Source organism: Mastomys coucha, unplaced genomic scaffold (assembly GCF_008632895.1).
Source record: "Mastomys coucha isolate ucsf_1 unplaced genomic scaffold, UCSF_Mcou_1 pScaffold11, whole genome shotgun sequence".
In the NCBI taxonomy this organism is placed as follows: domain Eukaryota; kingdom Metazoa; phylum Chordata; class Mammalia; order Rodentia; family Muridae; genus Mastomys; species Mastomys coucha.
Window position 1 is genome coordinate 19,806,930 of NW_022196893.1, and position 21,835 is coordinate 19,828,764.

At 47.7% G+C, this 21,835-nt stretch overlaps 1 protein-coding gene across 1 annotated transcript in view; it reads right to left on the reverse strand.

Annotated features, from left to right (window-relative positions):
* Positions 1-1,961: 1,961 nt before the first annotated feature.
* Ttll8 (tubulin tyrosine ligase like 8) overlaps positions 1,962-21,835 on the reverse strand; it is a 71,484-nt gene continuing 51,610 nt past the window's right edge. The window contains exon 14 of the mRNA XM_031352341.1: positions 1,962-3,075. Coding sequence (XP_031208201.1) covers positions 3,043-3,075 — 33 coding nt within the window. The 3' untranslated portion in view covers positions 1,962-3,042. The remainder of the gene's footprint in view (positions 3,076-21,835) is intronic.

Below are 21,835 nucleotides of genomic sequence, written 5' to 3' on the forward strand. Positions count from 1 at the left end.
AGGCTGGCCCCTGAAGTCTTCAGTGCCTTCTTCCCCTGTGGCCTCTATGTGTTGCTCCTCGAAGCTCCCAGATGGCTTATCTGCTCAGTGAAAATCAATTGAACATTTGTTCTGTGCTGTTAAGGAGTCAGGCCATATGACTAAGCATATAGAGAGACCAACCCTGCCTCTCCTCTAAAGAGCTCATCTTCCAATCTAAGAGCTCCGTGACTGTTTTTGCATGGCTCTTCTTGTATAACAGCATGAGAAAACAACACTCCTGTCAGAAGTGTGAGGCTGTAAATTCACGGGCTGGTTCGAAGCGGAAAGGCTTCTCAAGAAGGTGAGTGTGCATGAACCCCCTTTTAGGTGGGTCAGCTCCTACATGGCCAGGGAACATCCACAGAGGTGGGGAGGAAACCTGACATTCAGGGAACCTTGTGCTGGATGCCGGCCTACAAAGACTCGGTCGACAAGGAACAGACCGTACCTAGACTAAAACGGACTCTCCCTAGAAAATAGAGACCCTGGCTTTCTGCTAGGTGCCAAGTCATATGGGAAAATAAAAGTCAGGTCTGGCCAGGTGTGGTGGCACCACATACCTTTATAGTCCCAGCACTCAGAAGGCAGGGAAAGGGAGTTCAAGACACTCAGGACCACACAGAGAAACCCTGTCTTGAAAAACCAAAAAAAAAAGAAAAAGAAAAAAAAAAAAGAAAAAGTCAGATCTGGGGCTGGAGAGATGGCTCAGTGGGTAAAGAGCACCGACTGCTCTTCCGAAGGACCTGAGTTCAAATCCCAGCAACCACATGGTGGCTCACAACCATCCCTAACAAGATCAGACACCCTCTTCTGGAGTGTCTGAAGACAGCTATAGTGTACTTACATATAATGAAATAAATCTTTTTTTAAAAAAAAAGTCAGATCTGTCCCACCTTTGGATGGTGTAGCTGGCACTAAGTTGGTTACATCTCTCACCCCAAAGGCCCTCTCAGCCCAAGGCCCTATGCCCAGCTTCTTCCTGGGCAGGACAGGGACTCCCCGCTCCCACCTCTGACCCTGGGAGGCTACAGGTGAAGGGGAACATAGAAGGCATGGAGAAAGGCGGACCTCAGTAATCTCAGGATGCTGGACATGTCTCAGCACTTGATGGTTGTTCCACAGGCATCCTAAAGGTGGAGGGCAGCAGACCAGGGGAGAACATAGAAATCTGTGTCAGGAGCGAATCCAAGAAGCATGCCAAGTGGGGGGCGCTCAGGCTTGTGGGACAGAAGCAGAGGCCACAGCTAGGGCCGACTGTCTGGCCTCACCCATGTCTAGGGACTCCATCCTCCTGCCAGTCCAGTACATAGACCAGGCCTTTAATCATCTGGGTCAGACCAGCACTTGGTGGGTGGGAACCTCTGTGGTCACTGATGGAACTATACAGGGCCCTGTCGTTGAGACAAGAAAACAGGGAGGGAGCAGCCCTGCTTGCCTGTGGCCACAGTCCCAGACAGACAAAGTCCAATACAGACTCCATATGGAAATGTGGTTTGGCAGGGGGTGGGACTGAAGCAACTAGGAAAGCCAGCTCTGAAAGGCCTTGCTATCCTGAGCCCTCCTGTAGCTGTGTGACCGGGGTTCCAGTGAGAACTGCTGTGGCTTAGGTGGAGGCCTTATAATGATCTCAAAGGCAGTTTCACAGGAGTAAAGAGAAAGACGGAGACCCCTGTGAGTCCACTCTTGTTAAGACTTTATGGCCGACTCAGACCAGGCTTATCAGCCAGGTGACACATCTGCTGCTCTGAATATATCATCCAAGTGCCATGAAGAAGGGACTTCAAGGGACCCTAGGTGAACCTCCTGAAGCAAGGATAGGGCATAGAGAGAGAAAGAGCATTAGAGGACTAAAGGACCCCTCACTTCTGTACTTTGCCACCCTCTCTCCAGGTTAGGGACAAGGGCTCTCCTTCCCAACAAAATGTCACACATTGGAAATGTATAGAGATCAGAATTTTATTTGGCTCATGGTTCTGGAGGCAGGAGAGTTAGAGAGAATGGGGCTAGCTAGCATCTAATGCTGAGTGTTTGCTGTGTCTGAAGGCTTTGTGCTGTGTCATGTGGACTGTCATGCAGACTGAACAAGTGTACCCGAGGGAACTTGCCTTTATAACAAAGCCATATTGAAGACAACTTAATAATCCATGAGAGGATTAATCTGTTCACAAAGGCCCTGGCAGAGGTTTCTCTCTCAGTGATGCTGCACCAGGAACCAAATTCCAGGACATGAACTTTTAGGGTACACATTCACACACTAACAAACCTTCAGTGTTCCCAAGACCTGGCTCTGTTCACTGTCGGGAACCCCCAGCTTGGACACGTGCCAGCAGTTAGGCACTCCAGCCTGGGTGCAGGGAGGACTTGGGGCTTTTCCCATGCTTGGGTGTCCATAGGCGTCTGGTTCCTTGAACACCAGAAGGCTCCAAAACTGTCCTGTAATAGAATCTGAGGGATCTACCCCAAAGGTGGGCATCCTGTTCATATCCCCTTACCTAGCACCCATACATGGGGACCCGCACAGCCAGACTTGTTGAATAAATGAATGAGTGTCCTGCTAGGGACTCTCCCAAGTGGGAGACACCCAGCAGCAAAGGGGCGACCCTCAGAGAGGAGAGATTGTCATAGGTGTCAGAGAAGGGTCTCTCCTCTGTTTTTTTGGCTAGAGTCACCGTGGGGTTAGAGATAACGGGCTTATGAATGTCTGCCCAGGGACTGAGGAGGAGGACGGGGTGCGGGCACAGGAGAGGGTGAGGCTCCACAAGAAATACCATGGTGCCAATCGCAATTTCTGTAAAATAGCTCTGTATACAAGGTCCTTCGTCTATGTGTCGGTTCCCGCAGAGACGCCATGATCTGGGGGCATCTCGGTCCGGTCTTCGTTCTCATCCTGGTCTTCGTCATGGGCTCCTCCAGATGCCTGGCCGCCCACCGCCCCAGCAGCAGCAGAAGGCGCCCTGCGGTATCGAGGCGCAGGGAGATGCTTGCAGGGCCAGGGCGGGGCGGGGCGGAAGCCACAGCAAACTAGGCACGGCGCTTGGAGATCACACGGACGCCCTGCGAGGAAAGGGGTGCTGAGACCCGCCCCACTGGCCCGATGAGGAGCAACCCCCCACCCGGTGCCCTTCCCACTGCTGCGCCCACTGCTGAGTTCCCACTACCCACGGCCCCAACCCACTGTTTCCCCCTGCTCCACGTCCACTGCCCCAACCCATCCCCTTGTTCTCATTCCCCCATCCCAGTGTCCGTTCACTGCCCCATGCCACTGTTCACACAGCTCTGTCGCCACCCACCGTCTCATTCCTGCTCTCACAACACGTTGCCCCGCCCACTGCCTCACCTCCGCAGCACAATCCCACGCCCTCCTCCGGAACTATTGACCATCACTCCCGCAACCCACTGACCCGCCCTACAGCTCCTCCTCCTTCCATCCCCAACGCCCTAACATCCGCGGCCACAGCCACTGTTTCCACCGTTGGGCTGCCTGAAGTACCATTGTCCCGTCCCTACCTCTCCACCCCACTCACTTGCTCTGAACAGTGCCAGCAGTGGAGAACTACGTCTCCTGCGCCACTCCTTTCTGCCCCGGTGAGTGTGAAACACCGATTTACTGTCTACACTCATCGCATCCTGAGACCACAGCCATTATACCCTTAAACCACGCCCACCAGCCCAACCGTCAGACTCCTCGGGCCCTTGAGATAGTGATTCTAAGGGCAGAGTGAAAAAAGGCACACTCACTTCACACCTTCACTACCCACAGAACTGAAGCCCAGTACCAGCAGGCTCCCAACCGTACTCTCTTTGTGGATGCCACCCCGCCTTTACTAGCTTTCAGAAAACCCAGACAAACAGTAGCCAAGGAGTGTGTGTGTGTGGCGGGGGTGGGGGTAGGGGTGATGAGATGGGGGTGAGGGGTGGGGGCGGAATCCAGGGTAGAGAGCACAAGGGCTGTGAGTGACTCCATTTTGTCCCTCCATACCTGCCTCGCATTGAACAACACCAAGGCATAGACAGTCCCAAGCTGGGAGGAATAGGTAGACTGAGTCCCTGTGCTACTGTAGGGCCGGGCTTGGAACAGAACTGGAGGCACCATTCCCACTTGGGTAGGAAGCTAGACACCACTGCCAGAGTTCTACCTGGGAGGCCAAGGCAGCAGGGCATCAGAGAGGGTCGAGTCTAGGGCTCAGTGAATGCAAGAGGACTGCAACGTCTTCCCATCTCTAAAAGGCTTGCCTTCCCAGAGAAGTTTCCTACTGGTCCTGAAACCGGCCTTTTCCTTCTAGTCTTTCTTCCAGATCATTGCCCATCTACTGTCTTCCTGTAGGTGTGGTGCCCAGGGTAGACCTAGTGTCCAGGCTGTTCCAGGACACCTGAATAGGACCTTTGAAACCCCAGACCTTCCTGCCCTGGGTGGATATGAATGCTGAGTCCTGGCATGACCAAGGTGGAGGTGGGCACAGGGGACTGAGCGATGAAAGCAAGGGTACCCAATGGCTGTTATTGTGCAGCTGTTCAGAGAGCCCATGGAGTTGGGGTTGGCTTGGGCCAAGTCCCTGTCCTATGTGTGGCCCAAGCCACTGACCTTTGGATGCCAGGCCAGGAGGTGACCAGGAACAAAGCCAAAGGTGGCAGCTCAGTGCCAGGAGCTTTGCACTTTGTAAAGTGTGTGTCCTCTTGGACAGGGTCAGGAAACAAGAACAGCCTAGCTAGCTCCAAGCCAAGGAGCCATGGCAGGGCAAATTGCCTTAGCCACCCAGGGGGCCTAGGCTTTCCAAAGGGAGGGAGTGCAGAGGGGAACACCACCAGACAGGACCTTACTTAGTAGAGGCTGGAAAGACATACTTAAGGAGGCAGGTGCCTGGGCTTAGGGAGGCATCCATATAAGTGGCCTCCAAGCCAAACAAATGTGCGGCAGAAGATAGGAGAAGCAACGCTGTAAAGTCACGGGGGGAGCCGACAGAGCAGAAAGCAAGGAGGGCCCTGCAGGCAGAAAGAGCAAGAGGAGAGAGACCCCGAGGTCTCAGTTCTGAGGCTTTGCCAAAGGAGGTCAGCTACAAGGTCTCCTGGGGTGCGGGAGACAGAAAATCATCCTCTGGAGTAAAGAGATCCCTGCCCCAGTGAAGCAGAAACCACAAAGGGTTTCTCCACCTTGCCTCACCCTTGTCCTTGATCCTGAGAAGAACTGAAGGAGAGATCCTTAGAAAAGGGGAAGCCAAGTCAACCCGTCTGCGGATTTGCAAGACAGTCTTATCTGGCTGGGGGAGAGGTAGACGCCTGAGGTGGCTCTGGTATGAGTGGAGCAGACTTTGCTCTGTGAAGGGTGAACCCGCATCCAAGAAGGAATGCAAACGATCTCTACTAATAATTTGATAAAGAAAACAGTTCACAGTAAAATATGAGCAAGTTCTGGTAGATACTGCTGACAGAACAAGCCGGGGAAGACAATTAGAATCCCCAGACAATCAGACACAGAACTTGAGTCCCAAGTTCCACGAGAGAAAATAAACCTTGAAGATGACCACAGGGTAGGTATGTGTGTGATGAATAGATGTGGGCGTGCATGTGTGTGGTCAGATATGGAACTCCTACATGCCACTGGTTAAGTCTTCTATCCACTAAGCTATAACCCAACCAACAACCCAGTAATTATACTAAAGCACAAGTCCTAGTAGTACTCTTTTGACACAGGGTTTCCTGTATCCTAGGCTGTCTCTGAACTTTTTACAAAGCTGAAGGTGACTGTGAACTTCTAATCCTCCTGCCTCAATCTCCTGGGGTTTATCTGTTGCCAGGGATTGAGGCTAACACTGCACGCAGGGCTAGGCAAGAACTGCCAATTAAGCGACACCCCCAGCCCTCAAAGGCAGAACTTCTAAACTGTGGCTATTAGAACAACAGGAAGGGAAACAAAGAATCATTCAAAAGGCAACACAGAAACCAGGCAGCTCAAACAATGGGGAAGGGGATCCTGTGCAGCCACTGGGAAAGGTTAGCAGAGGCTAGCCGGAAGTCCAAGTGATAGAGACAAGGGGGTGTTGGGGGGCAAGATTTAAAGAGGTTTTAATTGACCAGTGTTGACAGTGTAGTGTTGGTTGTGGTTTGTTTTTGAGACAGTTTCTCACTTAGTAGCTCTGGCTGGCCTGGAACTCACTATGTAATCCAGGCTGGTCTTGAACTCACAGAGCTTCGCCTGCTTCTGTTTCTGAGTGCTGGGATTAAGGCATATGCCATCACAACCTGGTTCAGTGAACAGTTTATAGAAGCCCAAAACAATCCAGGATGAATGAGTAAGCCACATCCTTGGATGAATGGATTACTGGAAGGTTGACAGCCTGACAACTTACCATAGGAAGGAACGATAACAGTGTTGTTGATTTTCTCTTAATTTTTTTTTTTTTACTTTTATTTAGCATGCACACATATGGGCACAAGTGCCATGGCACATGTGTGGATGTCAGAAGACAACTAGTAGACAGTTTTCTCCCTCTACTGTGAGGTTCTAGTGATTGAACCCAGGTCACCACGATGGATGGCAGGTACCTTTACTCACTGAACAGTCCTGGCCACCCTGCGAGTGCTGGCTCTCTGAAAGCAGGCGGGGCTCCGTAGGCCCAATGTGCAGAGGGTAGGTTGAGAGCAGGCAGCCGTTGCCTGTCTGTGTGGTACAGGTGAGAAACACAATTGGAGACCATTCAGTCACTTGAGCATGCCAGAACCTCACTGGGTGATGCTGCCTGAGCCAAATAAAAGCATTCTACTCTGTAAGTCCGAGACACATGGACCCACACAGAAGGCAAGAGGGACAGAGGCAGGCACAGACTGGATAATGACAGTGCTGTCTCTGTGGTGTAAGAGGCATTGCAGAGCCCCGCCCCTCAACAATTCTATCAGAGGAACTTCTTTATGCCTCAAGGCTATTAGGCTACCTGGTAGGAGGCAAAAGCACAACTTTTCTTGTGTTGGAATTTGGTAAGTAGGATTTTTCAGGTACTACTAGAACATCAGTGACAGACTTAAGAACCTCTAAACCAGAAGGAAAAACACTGAAATGAAAGAGAGGGTTCTGGAGACCTGGCTCCGTTGTTAGAGTGCTTGCCCAGCATGCACAAAGCCCTGGGTTCAATTCCCCGCTTTGCAGAAACTGAACAAGGTTATGCATGCCTACAATCCTACCATTCCAGGAGACAAAGGGACCAGAAGTCGAAGGTTATTCTTTGCAGTGTGGAGAGTTTGAATCCAGACTTAGTTACATAGGACCCTCTCTCAAAAAAGAAACAGTGTAAACATCAGAGAAAGAAAGAGACCAAGGGCAGGTACATGAAGGGAAATAGGTGAGATCAGGGTTGGAGGTCATGGCCATCTTGCCCCAGTGGCTCTAGCAGCCCCCCTCCCCCCACACCTGTGCATGTGTGTACTCCCCTCCCACACAGCTTCAGGATGGACACAAGGACAAATGAATATAATTGTTGCTGTAGCACGGTATCCCAACAGGCCACAGCACTCAAATATCTCTGTCCTTTGACGGCCTACCTCGGGAGGCCGACTAGCAGCCATGGCCAGTCTGACCCTGACCTGTGGAGAAGTCAGCATGTGCTGTCTGAGGCTACACTGTCCTGAAGCTGTGTGTTCTTCAGCACTGGCTTTCAGCAGAGCTCAGCTTGATATGTAAATGTAAATGCATAGGTTGAAATATGCTGCAAATGTTGGATTTATTTTACACAGAGAAATGTCTAATGCAGAAGTTCTCAACCTGTGGGTCATGATTTCTACAGAAATCACATAGCAGATATCCTGCATATCAGGCATTTAGATTATGATTCATAACTAGCAAAATATTAAAGGGTCGTAGCATTTGGAAAGGTTGAGAACACTGGTCTAAAGGTGTGAGATTAGAGAAAGATAAAAGAGAAACACAAGAAAAATTCTAATCAAAGTAAGTTCATGACTAACAAATATAAGGTGAGAACGAACAGACTTGTTGGAAGAAACTGGCATGTGCCCAGAGATACTGATCATGCTTAGCAACTGACAGAGCGAGATGACAAAAAGAAACACACACATTTCTAAAAGGCCATAGACAAATATGACCCTATTTACAACGCTCACAAGGACATTCATGTTATTTGCTCTGAATGGAATATTTACAAAAGTTAATCAATGAGGCAGTTCAGAACAAAGGTCATATAGTGAAGTCACACAGGCAATTGGTTTCTGATCAGTAACAAGTCTGCTTAAAGGAAGTGAAGCCCCACACTAATGCATTTTTTCAGGAGACCAGAGTCCAAATAACTTAGGGTCTTAGTTATCTCTGTCAACTTTACACAGCCTAGAGTCATTTGTGAGGAGAAACTCAACTGAAAGATTGCCTAGATCAGACTGGCGTGTGGGTATGTCTGTGGGACATTGTCTTGATTATTAATTGGTGCAGGGAGGTGAGCTGCCCACTGTGGGCAGTGCTATTCCCTACACAAGTGGTCCTGGTCTATGTAAGAAAGCTAGTTAAACATGAGTTGAAGAGAGAAAGCAAGCAGTATTCCTTCATGGTTTCTGCTTTCAAGTTCCTGCTTGAGTTCCTGTCCTGACTTCCTCCAGTGATGGACTATGGCCTGGAAGTGTGAGCCAAATAAAGCCTTTCCTCCTGAACTTGCTTTTGATCAGTGTTTGTTTGTCACAGCAAGACCAAAGAAACCACTGTTAATGAAAGTTAGAAATGGTTGAGAAGATAGTACCCCAAACCACTGCATTATTTTTTTTCCAGATACAATTAAATTAGACAGGGTTACAGGTGAGCTGGTCAAGAAGGGGAATGGAGTGGAAAACATAATAAATATTAGGGAAGGATAATGGACAACCATGGTAAGATGAATGTAGGATAAACTCAGACATGCTCATAGCTAAAGTCAAAAGCCAGTTCCTAGCAATATGTAAAATTAAATAGCTCCATGTGTCCCACAGCCAATACTACATATGAAAGTTGTCAGAGTGAAAGTGGAGTTGTGTCAAACTACAATAAGGAAGGGAGGAAGGAAAGAGGAGAAAGCAAGAGAGCTGGGATACTGTGAGGAAGGGGTCCTTGCACACGGTTCCATATGAGGAGACTCTGCTGGGACCATGGCTGGGACCCTTCTCAGAAAATGTTACAGCTCCTTAGTCTCTCAGCTGAAACTGCCCATTACTGGTCATGACATAACTTCTCACTTTTCCTTTGGAACTCTTGGTCTCCTCTGTCCCCCTGGTGCCGTTTATTGCAGCCTGCAGGCTTTCTCTGCAACATTCCTTCTAGGCAGTGTCTCTGCAGAGACCTGCTTGTTATTCAGGCCAGCTCCTGGTGCTTATTTGTCCACTCTTAGGATGTTGGAGCCATGCACGAAGTCATGAGACCACCAAGAAAGGAGGACAAGCTGCAGATGGCATGGTGGTTAGCGATGCAAAGACATTTAGAAATTACCCCAACCAGGAAGCAGACTCGCCAGCACGCAGCCAACTGTACTTTCTATGCTAAAGCCACAAACAACTGGACAGTGAAATTACAAATATCATTCTTTAAAGCATCCAAAATTTATTCATAAAATGTAATCAACATATGTCAATAAGTAAAGAAAATAAATCAGGATTTCAAATGAGGCCACATTAACATATATACTAATATATATTTGTGTAACATTTTCAGGACTACAACTCTAATGCTAAGTGCTAATTAGGAACTATGAGGATCCTGGCAGCAGGGAAACCCTATAGTTACTAAGTCTCCTGGACAGAACAAATACCAGAAACGATAAATTCAGAGAGGCCTGGTGATGTCTCACTTGTTTTTATTTAAATTTGTTATACAGCATGTACATACTGTTACATTGTGTGCTGTACCTTTGCTTTAAAAGTTTCTTAGTATTTTTGGTCAGTAATTCACTCTTAGAAGCTATATACCTAAGAACAAATTCAATGAATAATGCCTATACCCCAAATATTGCATATATCAAGTAACTAATACTCAAGTAAGCTCAACACAGAGTCAAAGTTTCCATTGTGGGGTGTCAGTTTTTCCTAAAGGGGTCTACAGATTTGATACAATATCAATAAAAACCTCTAAGGTCCTTTTGAAATTGACAGTATGATTTTGGAACTTTACATGCAAATTCAAAACTCACTGAAGAAAAAAGGAATAAAATTGGGGAACTTATACAAAATCTATTTAAAAATATAGTTAGTAAAAATGAAGGCAATGTGGAATTGGCATAAAATTGGTAAACAGACCGAAGAGCAGAAGAAACAAAATTCAGGGCTCATCCAAGAGGTTGTTTGGTTTTGTTTCTCTTTGGAGACAGGGTTTACTTTATATCCCAGGCTGGCCTCAATTTCTCAGCAATCTTCCTGCCCCAGCCTTTCTCAAGCGCTGGGATTACAGGCATACACTATCATGTCCAGTTAAGAGTCTACTCTGTGCATGTGTGTGTGCATGCACGCATGCGTATGTGCGCACGCCCCAGTACAGGTGTTCTTGTGGGCATGTGCAGAGGATAGAGATTGATGTAGGGTTTCTTTTTCTATCTATTGCACCATCTTCTTTTTCTTCTTCTTTTCTTTCTTTCTTTTTTTTTTTGGAGACTGAACCTGGGGACTGGCCAGTGAGCTCTGGGGATCCTTCTGTCTTTTCTGCTCTTAGTACTGAGGTTACAGCATGTTGTGACATGGCACTTGACCTTTATCTTGTGCTAGACATCTGAACTCATATTCTCACGCTAATACAATGAGCACTTTATCCACTGAACCATCCCCCTACCGCCCCCCACCTTTTATCAAGACAGGGCCCCTGTAACCCTGGTCAGTCTGAAACACATGTCAATTCTCCTACCTTTATGTCCCAAGTGCTAGGATTACAGGTGTGCACCATCACCCCTGCAGAGACTCTACTCTTGACAGAGATGCCGTAGCCCTCTGGAGGAAGGCTGTGTTTTTTATAGCAGTGCTGAAGCACCTGGACACCAGAGAACAGATGAGTCCAAGCCCTGAACTATACACACACTCATTCCCAATGAGTCAACAAGCTACAGTGTGCAAGCCAATGTCATAGGCTTCAAGAAAGAAGAACAGGAGGGTTCTCTTGTCCCTGGGGCAGGCAGAGTTTTTTTTTTTTTTAGAAGGGACACCAAAGCACTAGCCATACCAGAGGAAGCTTGCAAACAAATGGATAATATATACCTTCATCACAAAGATGATGTGTAGTGCGCTGGGGTGTAGCTTTGTGGTAAAGAGGCTTCTACCACAAGTCATCTCTAATACAGAAAGGAAGGAAGGAAGGAGGGGAGAAAGGAAGGGACATTACTAAGAAGGGGTTAAAGGCAAGCCATTGGGAGGACAGTTGCCAGCCCATTTATCTGCCAAGTGACAGAATGTATATATAAAAAAACTACTATAGACAAAAGCCAAAAGGCACCAACCCAACTTAAAGATGGAGGAAAGACTTAGTGAAAGCTACACTGAGCATGGCCACTCATCTGGGGTGACAGTTATCTTGATTGTCAGCTTGACAGGTAAGAACCATCAGTGGTGAAGCACACCTCTTGTGTTTGGGATGGCATCACCAGAAATAGACAGAGCAGGACTTGGATCTAACAAAGGATTCAACCAATTCCTGGAGTCAAACGCATTTTTTTTTTGAGATAAGATTTCACATATCCTAGGCTGGCTACAAACTCCAGTATTAGGACTAGAGGCATGTGACACCATGCTCTTGGCTTATGCACCCTAGAGCACTCCAGTAAAGTCTGCAATATCATGGTTAAAAGCCTGTGTTCCAGATTAGTCTTTCTAATCATCAACATGCCTTCTTATTCAGGCATAAAGGTACCCCAAGAAATGATTAGGAAATGGCTAAAAAAGGGTGTTGTTCCCTGGCCAACACAACATTCCAGTATATACTAATTTATTACCTAGCTGTCCTTAGCCTGGAATTTCTCACAAGGAAGCTGCCTTATCAGACAAGGTGTCCTCAGAGTTAGCAACAGAGGTCAGGCACTATTGCTACTGTAAACATAGTTAGAATTCTCAGAGCAGTCCCACAGAAGACAGACATACCAGAGAGTTTAGCTTGGGACTGCCAAAATAGCCCCAGCGGGCAGGGCACCACTGCTCTTCTGCTTCTCACCTGGATGCCTGATCTTACCAACCTTGATGTGACCATCACTTGTCTATGTGACTTCTGTCTAGCTCTCTGATCTTACTGACCTTGATGTAACCCTCACCTGCCTATGTGACTTTTGTCATTCGCCCTGTTTTCTGTATATTATGTAAGCCTGGTTTTTACTTTGTGCACGAACTTACTAGAATTTAGATGGACTAGGACTTAGACTTAGATTCATTCATTCAGATTCAAGCTTTGAGCCTCATGCAGTCTGCAGACCCCTGGGCCCAGAGCACTTAGGCCCAGGGGTGGGGTGGGGTGGTGCAGTGCCCGTCCAGAAGAGGTGGCTGCTTTAAACCCAGTGTGTTTCAGGTGGCCTCAGATGTACATCAACTGCTGAGCTGCCAGATTTCTCATTTTTCTTTTGTAATGACTGTAAAAGTCTGATGCCATTTTTAAAAAATACATTCAGATCCTGCATTTCCATATGTTGTCTCTGCCATAATTTCTTCGCCTATGCCTTGTCAACCTGACTAGGACCCCATTTCTCCCGCGGGTTAAGGGAGGCCCAGAATGGCTGACCCACAGCACTAGGGATCTTGTACAAGCCAGGCAAGCACTCTATCATCTGAGATTTATCCCTAGAGTTAAAGGTAAGTAGATTATATTGGGAAACGGAGCTATGGAAGGTGGAACTTGGCTGGAGGAAGTAGGTCAATGGGGCTTGTCTTCCAAGGGCTATGGCTTGTCCCACCCTTCCTGTTAGGGCTCTATTCTGTTTCCTGCGTACCATGGAGTTAGTAGTTCTGCTCCATACCTAGTCTCTCCGCCATGATGGACTGATGGTCTGTGAAGGCCTGAGCTAAACTGAGCAAGCTGTTTACATCAGGAGTTTGATAGTGGGGACACAAATGCTCTAACAAATAAAGAAGTGCAAAATACAACCACAGCGAAGTACCAGCACGGATCAATCAGAGGGCAAAACCAATCATGTCCCACAATTCTCAGGGTTGTAGGCGCAAAATGTTGCAGCCACTTTGTGGAAACTGGGTTTCTACAGAAGTGAAATACAAGCCTTACTTGGGACCTTGGATACCTGAGTAAGAAGTGAATGCATAGGTCACATGAGGAGGGATGGTCAGACCAACATAGCTTCTACCAATAGCAGGCTAGAAAAAGTGCAAGCCTATTCACCAAAACAAGGTCAGCTATGACCTGGACAGGAGATATCCCAGTGCACATCAGCTCAAGGCTAGACACAGCCATGCTTGCATGTAATGTCTCCCTTGAGGGACAATCAAAAACCATCTATGATAACCTAAGCTAAATGGTAGCCGTCTCCCAGACATGAGGAATAGGAAAAAAAATGTTACTTATGCTCATCCTGGCCATGTGGGCATGATGTGTAAGAACAAATCAATCTCTAGAGAGATTTGTTCTTACCATGTGAGTTTTGTTCCATAACATGCTATGAAAAGAAAGCCATTTCCTAGGCAGTAGAGAGGACCAGCTGCCTCAGAAAATATCTCTTGAAAGGTATGCTAGGCCTCTGCTTTTCAAAACAAAGCATACTATGAGGAAAACCAAGACCTGTTTAAATGCAGTAGAGCAACGCATCATCTCAAGGTGATCTGTAGACTCAAGACTCTGGCAGTTCAAGCCCCAGCTGAAACCAGCTGTGTTTCAACTCCACAAGGCAACTGTGAGACACATCTGGAAACACGAAGGATCAGGAGAAGCTGCCTGTGGGATGCAGTTCCTTACCCAAAAGCTGGAAAAGCTAGGCAACTCACTGTCTCCCAGGTACCTTGTGAGGGTCTAAGGACACTGGCTTGGTTGGTTCTCAAGGGACAAACATGTCTGATTAGTACCAGTCCAAGGAAGAGGGATCACGTAGGGTGCTGAACCCCACAACTCACACGTTTGATTCCTAGGTGTGTGCTAGCTTTGACACGACAGGTGGTGAGGAAAGTCCAAGTCCAGAAGAGGAAGCCTTGGTGAGGTGTACAGCACCCCAGTGCTGACCACAAGGTGTCGGGGCAGGATGCTGTGGCCTCAGCTGGCACATTTGAAGGCATTAAGAAAACTGGTCCCATCCATAGGAGAGTGGGGCAGCCCAGCTTTCCGTCTGGTGCCTGCTGAAGACAAACATGGAGGCCTGATAGGCAGTAACAGTCTCAGAGGAGCTGGGCATGGAGCCCTGGAGGGCAGGTGCCTTTGCAGAGAGCTTCATGGCTGGCCTTCCCGAGTGGCTCTTGAAACAGCATGTGTCTGAAGGCCTTTGCAGTCTTGCCTGGGAAGTCTTTGCTGGACCTTTAGCTTCTGTGAGCACAAGGCTCCAGATGAGCAGAGTTTATCCAGCCCTTGGCCCAAGGGGGACATCTGGAAGATGACAGGGTCCAGTGGTGGCAGATATGGCTGAGCAGTGAAGCCACGATGCTGTCCAGCTGGGCTCCTTTAAGGCTAGGAGGGGCCCTAGGGACCCTAGTGAGTCTGAACTCCAGCTGAGGCTTCAGAAGAATGAGGCAAACATTGTGGGACGTGGCACCACCAGAGGCAAAGGGAGTAGGCCACAGGATGCAGCAATGAAAACACTTGGCTTAGCTAAAGCTAAGCACGGGGGTGGGGGACATACCTCGGTTCAGGAACAGGCACAATGATGTGTATGTTGAGGGAGAATGTAGGCAGTGTGTATGATGTATGTTCATGTAGATGACCTGTACAGGCAAGGAGAGACTGTTTTGGGGTCCTCTGCACTCCTAGATGAGAAAACTCCTCTAGGTACCCCAAATGTCAGTCTGACTGCTCCTCCCTTGGCCATTTCCCAGTGTCCCCTTGGCCATAAGCAATTTTGAAGCAGGAGGCAATATTTTCCTTTGGGATAAAAAGCAGGCTGGTTACTTGCTACTAAAAGCTAGCGATCCCCTGCCCCACCCCCCAAGCTGACACAGACCTACTGTCCCACGCTGTACCTGCACAGTGAGTCACACACATCCTTCCTATGTGACCCAGGGAACTTGTCTTCTGCTGGCATCTGCCAGGTGAGAAATATGGATGGGGAAAGCCAATGCCAGTCCTGCTGTTGTGTTGTGTTGTCACCACTGGTCCCTTAGTGAGAGAAGTTCCCCAGCATCCCAGTCAGCAGATGTGAGCTTGTATTTGTATCCGTGCAGCATCAAGCATGGCAAACACAGACCGTGGACAGGCTAGGTCTGTGGCTCAGTCCTTTTTAGAGGGATGATGCCATTATATTGGCTAAAAGGTTATGGCTATGGCTGGGTCTGAGCCTGGGCCAAGAGGGCCAGAGGCTGAGACAGTCTATTACAGGAGCAAAGACTTGCTGATTGGCTTGGAGCTTCTCGTGGATGAAAACTGTATAGGTAGACGTTGGAGCTGGGGCAGTGGATTCAGGATTTCCTAGGTACATGCCCTCCCATAGCCCACTGGGACAGTGAGAGCCCCAGAACTCAGAACTGCAAAACAGAGCTAGGTGACTCATATTAGGCAGGACAGGGACTCCTGGGCCCAGAGCTGAGGGGAATGGCTTTTTCCACAACTTTCCCATGGGGGTGCAGGCAGGAGTTCTTCACTGGGAGTCTCTAATCCCAGGTGTCAGCCTCACATTTAGGGTTGCTACTTTCAGAGAAGAGACTCTGGGACCCGAAGATTGTCCCTCAGTTTGTTTCCCTGTCTCAGTAGGAGAAATCATACACTGGTTAGACTCCAAGGTATAGGGCTGAGTCCCCCAGTCATTCCTTCTACTTACTAAGACAGCCACCAAATAAGCCACCTTTGTTGGAGGCTGGATTTCCAGCCTCATCTACATACAACCAGGTTGCTACAATTTCTTCACTTTGGGGTCAGTTCTGACGATGGCCAGCAGGAGCCGCCACCAGCAGAAGCTCACAGTCAAGAAAGTGTAGGGCTGGCTCTAGAGCTATTTGGTTAGTTAACCATTTGAGAGACTTTGCCCACTACCTGCCTGTCCCAGAGCACAGGTTCAAAGTGCCTTTGTCTGTCCTCATTCTGGATGGGCTAGCTCCATTTGGACCTGACAGGTTGGTTGAGTGTCCCTACCTCAGATCTGGCCATTGGCAGTGACCATGCTGTGGTTCCAGTAGCTCTGGCAGGCTGCACGTGCTCAGATGACCCTTGGTTTACATCTTTACCGACTCAAAGAAGACTGCTATGCGGAGGAGCTATGGCTGATCATGTCATCTCCGTAACTCAGGCAGAAGGTCACAGTGAAACGGGCTCTCTGCTGGGTCCAATTGGTACTAACCAGCCTTTCAGAGGGCCTGCCAACCCAGAGGTCACCACCCTAGTCAGACTACCACTGGCCCAGACAGGACTGTCACCTCCCAGCATAGCCTGGAACTCAGTAGAGGCCTCTGTTTAAAAAGACACAGTAGCCATGGATGTAAGCCTCCTGCTGAATTCCCTGCACAGAGGGAGGCCACTGTGCCCTGATGTTACCTTCGATTTCTGTGGTATGCCGAGAGCACGGAGGTCAGGCACCTCTCGGGATGACTGAGAGAAACTCCACTGTGGGTGCACTTGGGTCAGGAGACACCCTGGCTGCAGAACTGTGGCTTCTGTCTGGACCTCTGTGCTGAAACTGACCTGAAGTTGCCTCCAGCTTTGCTCACCACAGCAAGCATCCGCACCTAGGCAGCTATTTTAGGCTTGGGGGGTGGGCCATAGGTGGACTCCGTTACACATTTTGTTTTGTTTGGTTTCCAATCCTTTAAAAACATAAAAAACATTCTTAGTTCACAGACCACACAAAAACAGCCCTCGGGTATAGTTTACTTGTCTGAACTGGTCGGTAGTTGATGTCTTCAAGGGCACTCAAGGCTCCCAGCCACCCATCAGGTTCCCAGTCTTGTTCGGTGCTTGGATGGTTTCCTCTGGGGCTGGTGCCACCTCACCCACCTTCTCCAGGTAAGCTTGCACTGTGCACATGAACGACCCGAGGCACCTGGGCACTCTGACTGATTGACATCGTCCTGGAGTGTGAAACCTCGGCTTCTGCCCCAGACATCCAGCTCCACGGGCCGGCCTTTGGCCCTCTCACACTCAGTCCCTCACAGGAAGCTGCCAGTGGGTGACTGAAGAGGAGGCCGACTTTGTAGCTGTGACTGTAGCGACCTCCAGAGCCTCAGAGATGTGGAGGGGATGGGTTCTGCTCCCTTTCTTGCTGAGGAGGCGGTGCCAGCGTGGAAGAATGGTGAAAGTGGCGAGGTCCATCGGTGGGTTCCAGGAGGGAGAGTCAGACAAGAGTAGCCTGCACCTGAAACCCAGCTCAGTCTTCCCTGAGAGGACCACAGGAGGTCCAGCTGGCCTGTGAGAAATGACTGTTTGGAAGCCATTGGCTTGGCGGGGGTCTTTGCAGAGCATCATCACTAAAGAAACCTGGCTAATAAAACAGATGGGAAAGCAGACCTCCCTTACAGAGGCGTCATCCTACACACACGGCTACCAGCTCTACTGCAGCACGGAGCACTGACATATATATGCACTGCACACATTGCAGCCATAGCCCTGGCTTAGTCACTATCTCTATAGAAAAGGTAATGGATGTTTCACTCCTACATATGATATTCTACAGACACTCAAAGATAGGTGGAGTACAGAGCTAAGTTGGAGAAGAGAAACAATATCACGTTTTAGAAGAAACAGAAGGATTTCACAACTTTGGATTATATGAACAATGCCCAAAGTGAAAAGCTGCTCATTATAAGAAAAGCACATGTGGAAATATATTGAAATGAATAATTCTTGGGCATTGAAACAAGAAAGGGAGATGGCCCCATGGGTAAAGGGTCTGGTGAGGACCTGAGCTCAGATCCCAAGAACAACATCTTCACCCCTCAGTCTCCAAACCGGGTCAAAAGCCAGCCATGGTGGCATGTGCCTACAACCTTAAAATGGGGTTCAGAGTGGGTTAGGGAGAGAGAGACAGCTCTCTAGAGATCCTTGGCCAGCCAACTAGTTAATCAGTGAGTACTGTGTTCAATGAGATCCTTTGTCTCAAAAATATAAGATATCCAAAGTCAACCTATGACCTCTACATCCATATAAGTTTATACATACCCACATGTGCATCCCCATACACATAGAGAACACACACACATAGACACACAGACACACACAGACACACAGACACACACACACACACACATTCTACGCACAAAAGAAAGGGGGACCCAGAACATTTAAACAGCAAAGGGCAAATCACAGGAGATGCAAATACCAAACAATTTGTGTCCAGAACATGTAAAGAACTCTTACGAATAAACAAGAAGAGGTCAGCAAAAAAAATGTGTCCAGACAAAAATAGCACTCTACACTCTACAGTCAGCTATGGTGGTCTACAGCTTTTATCTAACTTAGCAGCTTCCAGGTTAGGCAGAGCTACAAAGTGAGACCCTCTCTCAAAACAAAACAAAACAAAACCCCAAACCAAAAAGGTGGGGGTGGGCTGAAGAGATGGCTCCAAGCTTAAGAGCACTGGCTGTTCTTCCAGAGAGCCTAAGTTCAATTCCCAGAAGCCACATGGTGGTTCACAACTGGTGGTAATTCCAACCCCTTTCCTGCCTCTGCAGGGACCATGGAGATATTCATGCAGGCAAAATGCCCATATTCATAAAAGTAAAATTAATCAATTTTCAAATATTAAATGTAGCACTTTACCAGAGTATGTTCAAATGAGCTGCGGAATATTCAATTTCATTAGCATCAGAGAAATGCAAATTGCAGCGACAAGGTGACTCTGCCAGCACTTTGAATAGAACAGGTAAAATAGAGATTGAGGCAAGTGTGACGGAACGGGACACATAACACCACAAAGAGCGGTACCTGGCGATGAATACGGCCCATCAAATCTATTCCTATTGCTAGAGAAGAGAGCACAGCAGTTCTAGTTGCAAACACCTGGACTAGAAATGGCTTAACAGGGATACAAGCAAACGAATTGTAGCTAAGAACAAGTGTACAGCTGCAGCCAGTAAGGCGAATGCAGCCACATATCTACCCAACATCAAACCAAACTTGGTTTGTCCCTAGACTGTTGGTAATTGCTTTAACATACACACACGTTAAACGATGTCATTCATCATTTAATAGGATAAAAGGCTTATGATAACTGTGAGGATGCAACCGCTGTTTAAAAAAATACAGTCTGGGGCCAGGAGTGATGGCACACTCCTTTAATCCCAGCACTCTGGAGGCAAGGTCATGTGAATCTCTGTGAGTTCAGGGCCAGCCTGGTCTACATAGCCAGATCCAGAACAGCCAGGGTTACATAGAGAGAGCCTGTCTTAAAAATAACTAAGAACAAAAAGAACTCACTCAAGTGGAGAAGTATATAATGCTCATGGACAGAACAAACATTTCAGAAATCTATGATCTATCCATTTGGCATAATGTCAACTGGCATTTCAATATGGCTTCCTGTGAAACTTTGTAAGTCCATATGGTGGTTATAAAGGAGAGAGCAAGAAAGACCAAGACCTCTCCCTACCAGATATAATGTTGTAGCAATCCAGATGGCATAGCCCTAGGGCAGGTGTGTACAAAGTGGAACAAACTGAAGGTGGATCATCACCCCAGAGGGAGACATAAACGCAAGAAGTGATCCTTACCGCTGGAGAGATGGCTCAGTGGGTAAGAGCACTGACTGCTCTTCCAAAGGTCCTGAGTTCAAATCCCAGCAACCACATGGTGGCTCACAACCATCTGTAATGAGATCTGACACCCTCTTCTGGTGTGTCTGAAGACAGCTATGGTATACTTATTTATAATAATAAATAAATCTTTAAAAAAAAAAAAAAGTGATCCTTACCTCACACTGTATATAAAAATCACCTCCAGAGGGATCAGGACGGACTCTTCTTTAAAAATGGTGTATTTCAACTTCACATCTATCTATCTATCTATCTATCCATCCATCCATCCATTCACCCACCTACCCACCCACAGGGTGAATTCTAGGACAGTGAGGGCTACATAGAGAAAGCCTGTCTTGAAAAAACACAAACCAAAAAAAAAAAAAAAAAAAAAAAAAATTAAGTTACCTTTGTTTACCATCAGACACTGTTCAGGGGCCTTTGGGTAGTTCTGGTGGTAGCTTGCTTGTCTGGCATTCAAAAGGCCTGTTTTCTCTCAAAGCACTGTATCAAATTGGACATGGTAGCCCAGGTAGTAATCCTAACCCTCTGGAGGTAGAGGCAGAAGAATCAGGAGGACAAACTGGGAGAAAATATCCACAGTGTCTACTCTAAGTACCAAGCTCCACATGGAGCACATGCAGAGCATCTCTGAAGTGACAGTTTGCAGATGAGGAACAAATGTGTAGTCCCATCAATCGTCGAAATTAAATCACTTTCTTAAAGCTACGTAATAAGCAATAGGTTCTGGTAATTCAGCGAGTCTATAAGCTCACTGTACTTTTTTTTTTTTTTCGAGACAGTGTCTCACTACGTAGCTTTAGCTGTCCTGGAACTTGCTATGTTGAAGTCACAGAGATCCTCCGTTCTCTGTGGCTGGGATCAAAGGTGCTCGACACCACCTTTCTCTGCATTTTTGGTGAGAAATGTATTTTGTTTTAAGCACTATAGAAAACAGTTGTTTTGTTTCCATTTGCTTGTTTTGATTTGTTTTGCTTGGTCATTTGCACAAGCTGGCTTTCTAGTGTCCACAAAAGCTCACTGCTAAGCCTGATAACCTGCCTTGGGTTCCCAGGGTGCACATGGTGGAGAGAAAGAAGGATTCCTGAAGGTTGCTCTCTGACTTCCACACTCTTACGTCAGGGAACACATGCCCCTTCTCCCAAATAAAAATGTAATAAAAACTTTAAAAGAATGTCCATTCAATCCTCCAGCCCTCAGCTGCATGGATGCACATACATGTGCACACACACATGCACACACACACATACATTCAAGCGTGAAGAGCAGAGGGTTAATAACAGGAGGGTACACACACACACGCGCGTGCATACACACACACACACACATACATTCAAGCGTGAGTAGAGGGTAAGAACAGGAGGGTAGGAGGAGGTGGAGTTCACCAATTGCAGCTTCTTATTACATTATAAAAATAACTCAAGGACTAAGGGTGTATGTAGCTCAGTGGTAGAGTGCCTTAGTTCACAGTTAGCTTTAGTTATCAGCCTAAGATACACCTGCAAGAACCTAAATTGAGATTGGCCTGTGGGCATGTGTATGGGTAGAGTGTGTGTGTGTGTGTGTGTGTGTGTGTGTTTGCATTTTCCTAATAGCTAATTCATGTAGGAGGGCCATAGCCCATTATGTGCAGTACCATCTCTGGGCAGATGGGTCTGGGCTATATAAGAAAAATAGCTCAGCAAGCCAGTGAAGGCAGGCTGGTCAGCAGGACTTCCCCATGGCCTCTGCTTCAGTTCCTGCCTCCAGGCTCCTGCCTTGAATTACTGCTTCCCTTAATGATGGGCTGGAACCTGTAAGTCAAATAAACTCTTTCCTTCTGCAAGTTGCTTCTGTGTTTTTATCACAGCCACAGAGCAGCAAACTAGCATGTGTCAAGTTCCACCCCAAACTCTACCTTTACAGCAGAGCTCAGCCTTTCAGTGGAGGTACACGCCTTTAATCCCAGCACTCAGGAGGCAGAGGCAGGCGGATCTTTGTGAGTTCCAGCCCAGCCTGGTTTACA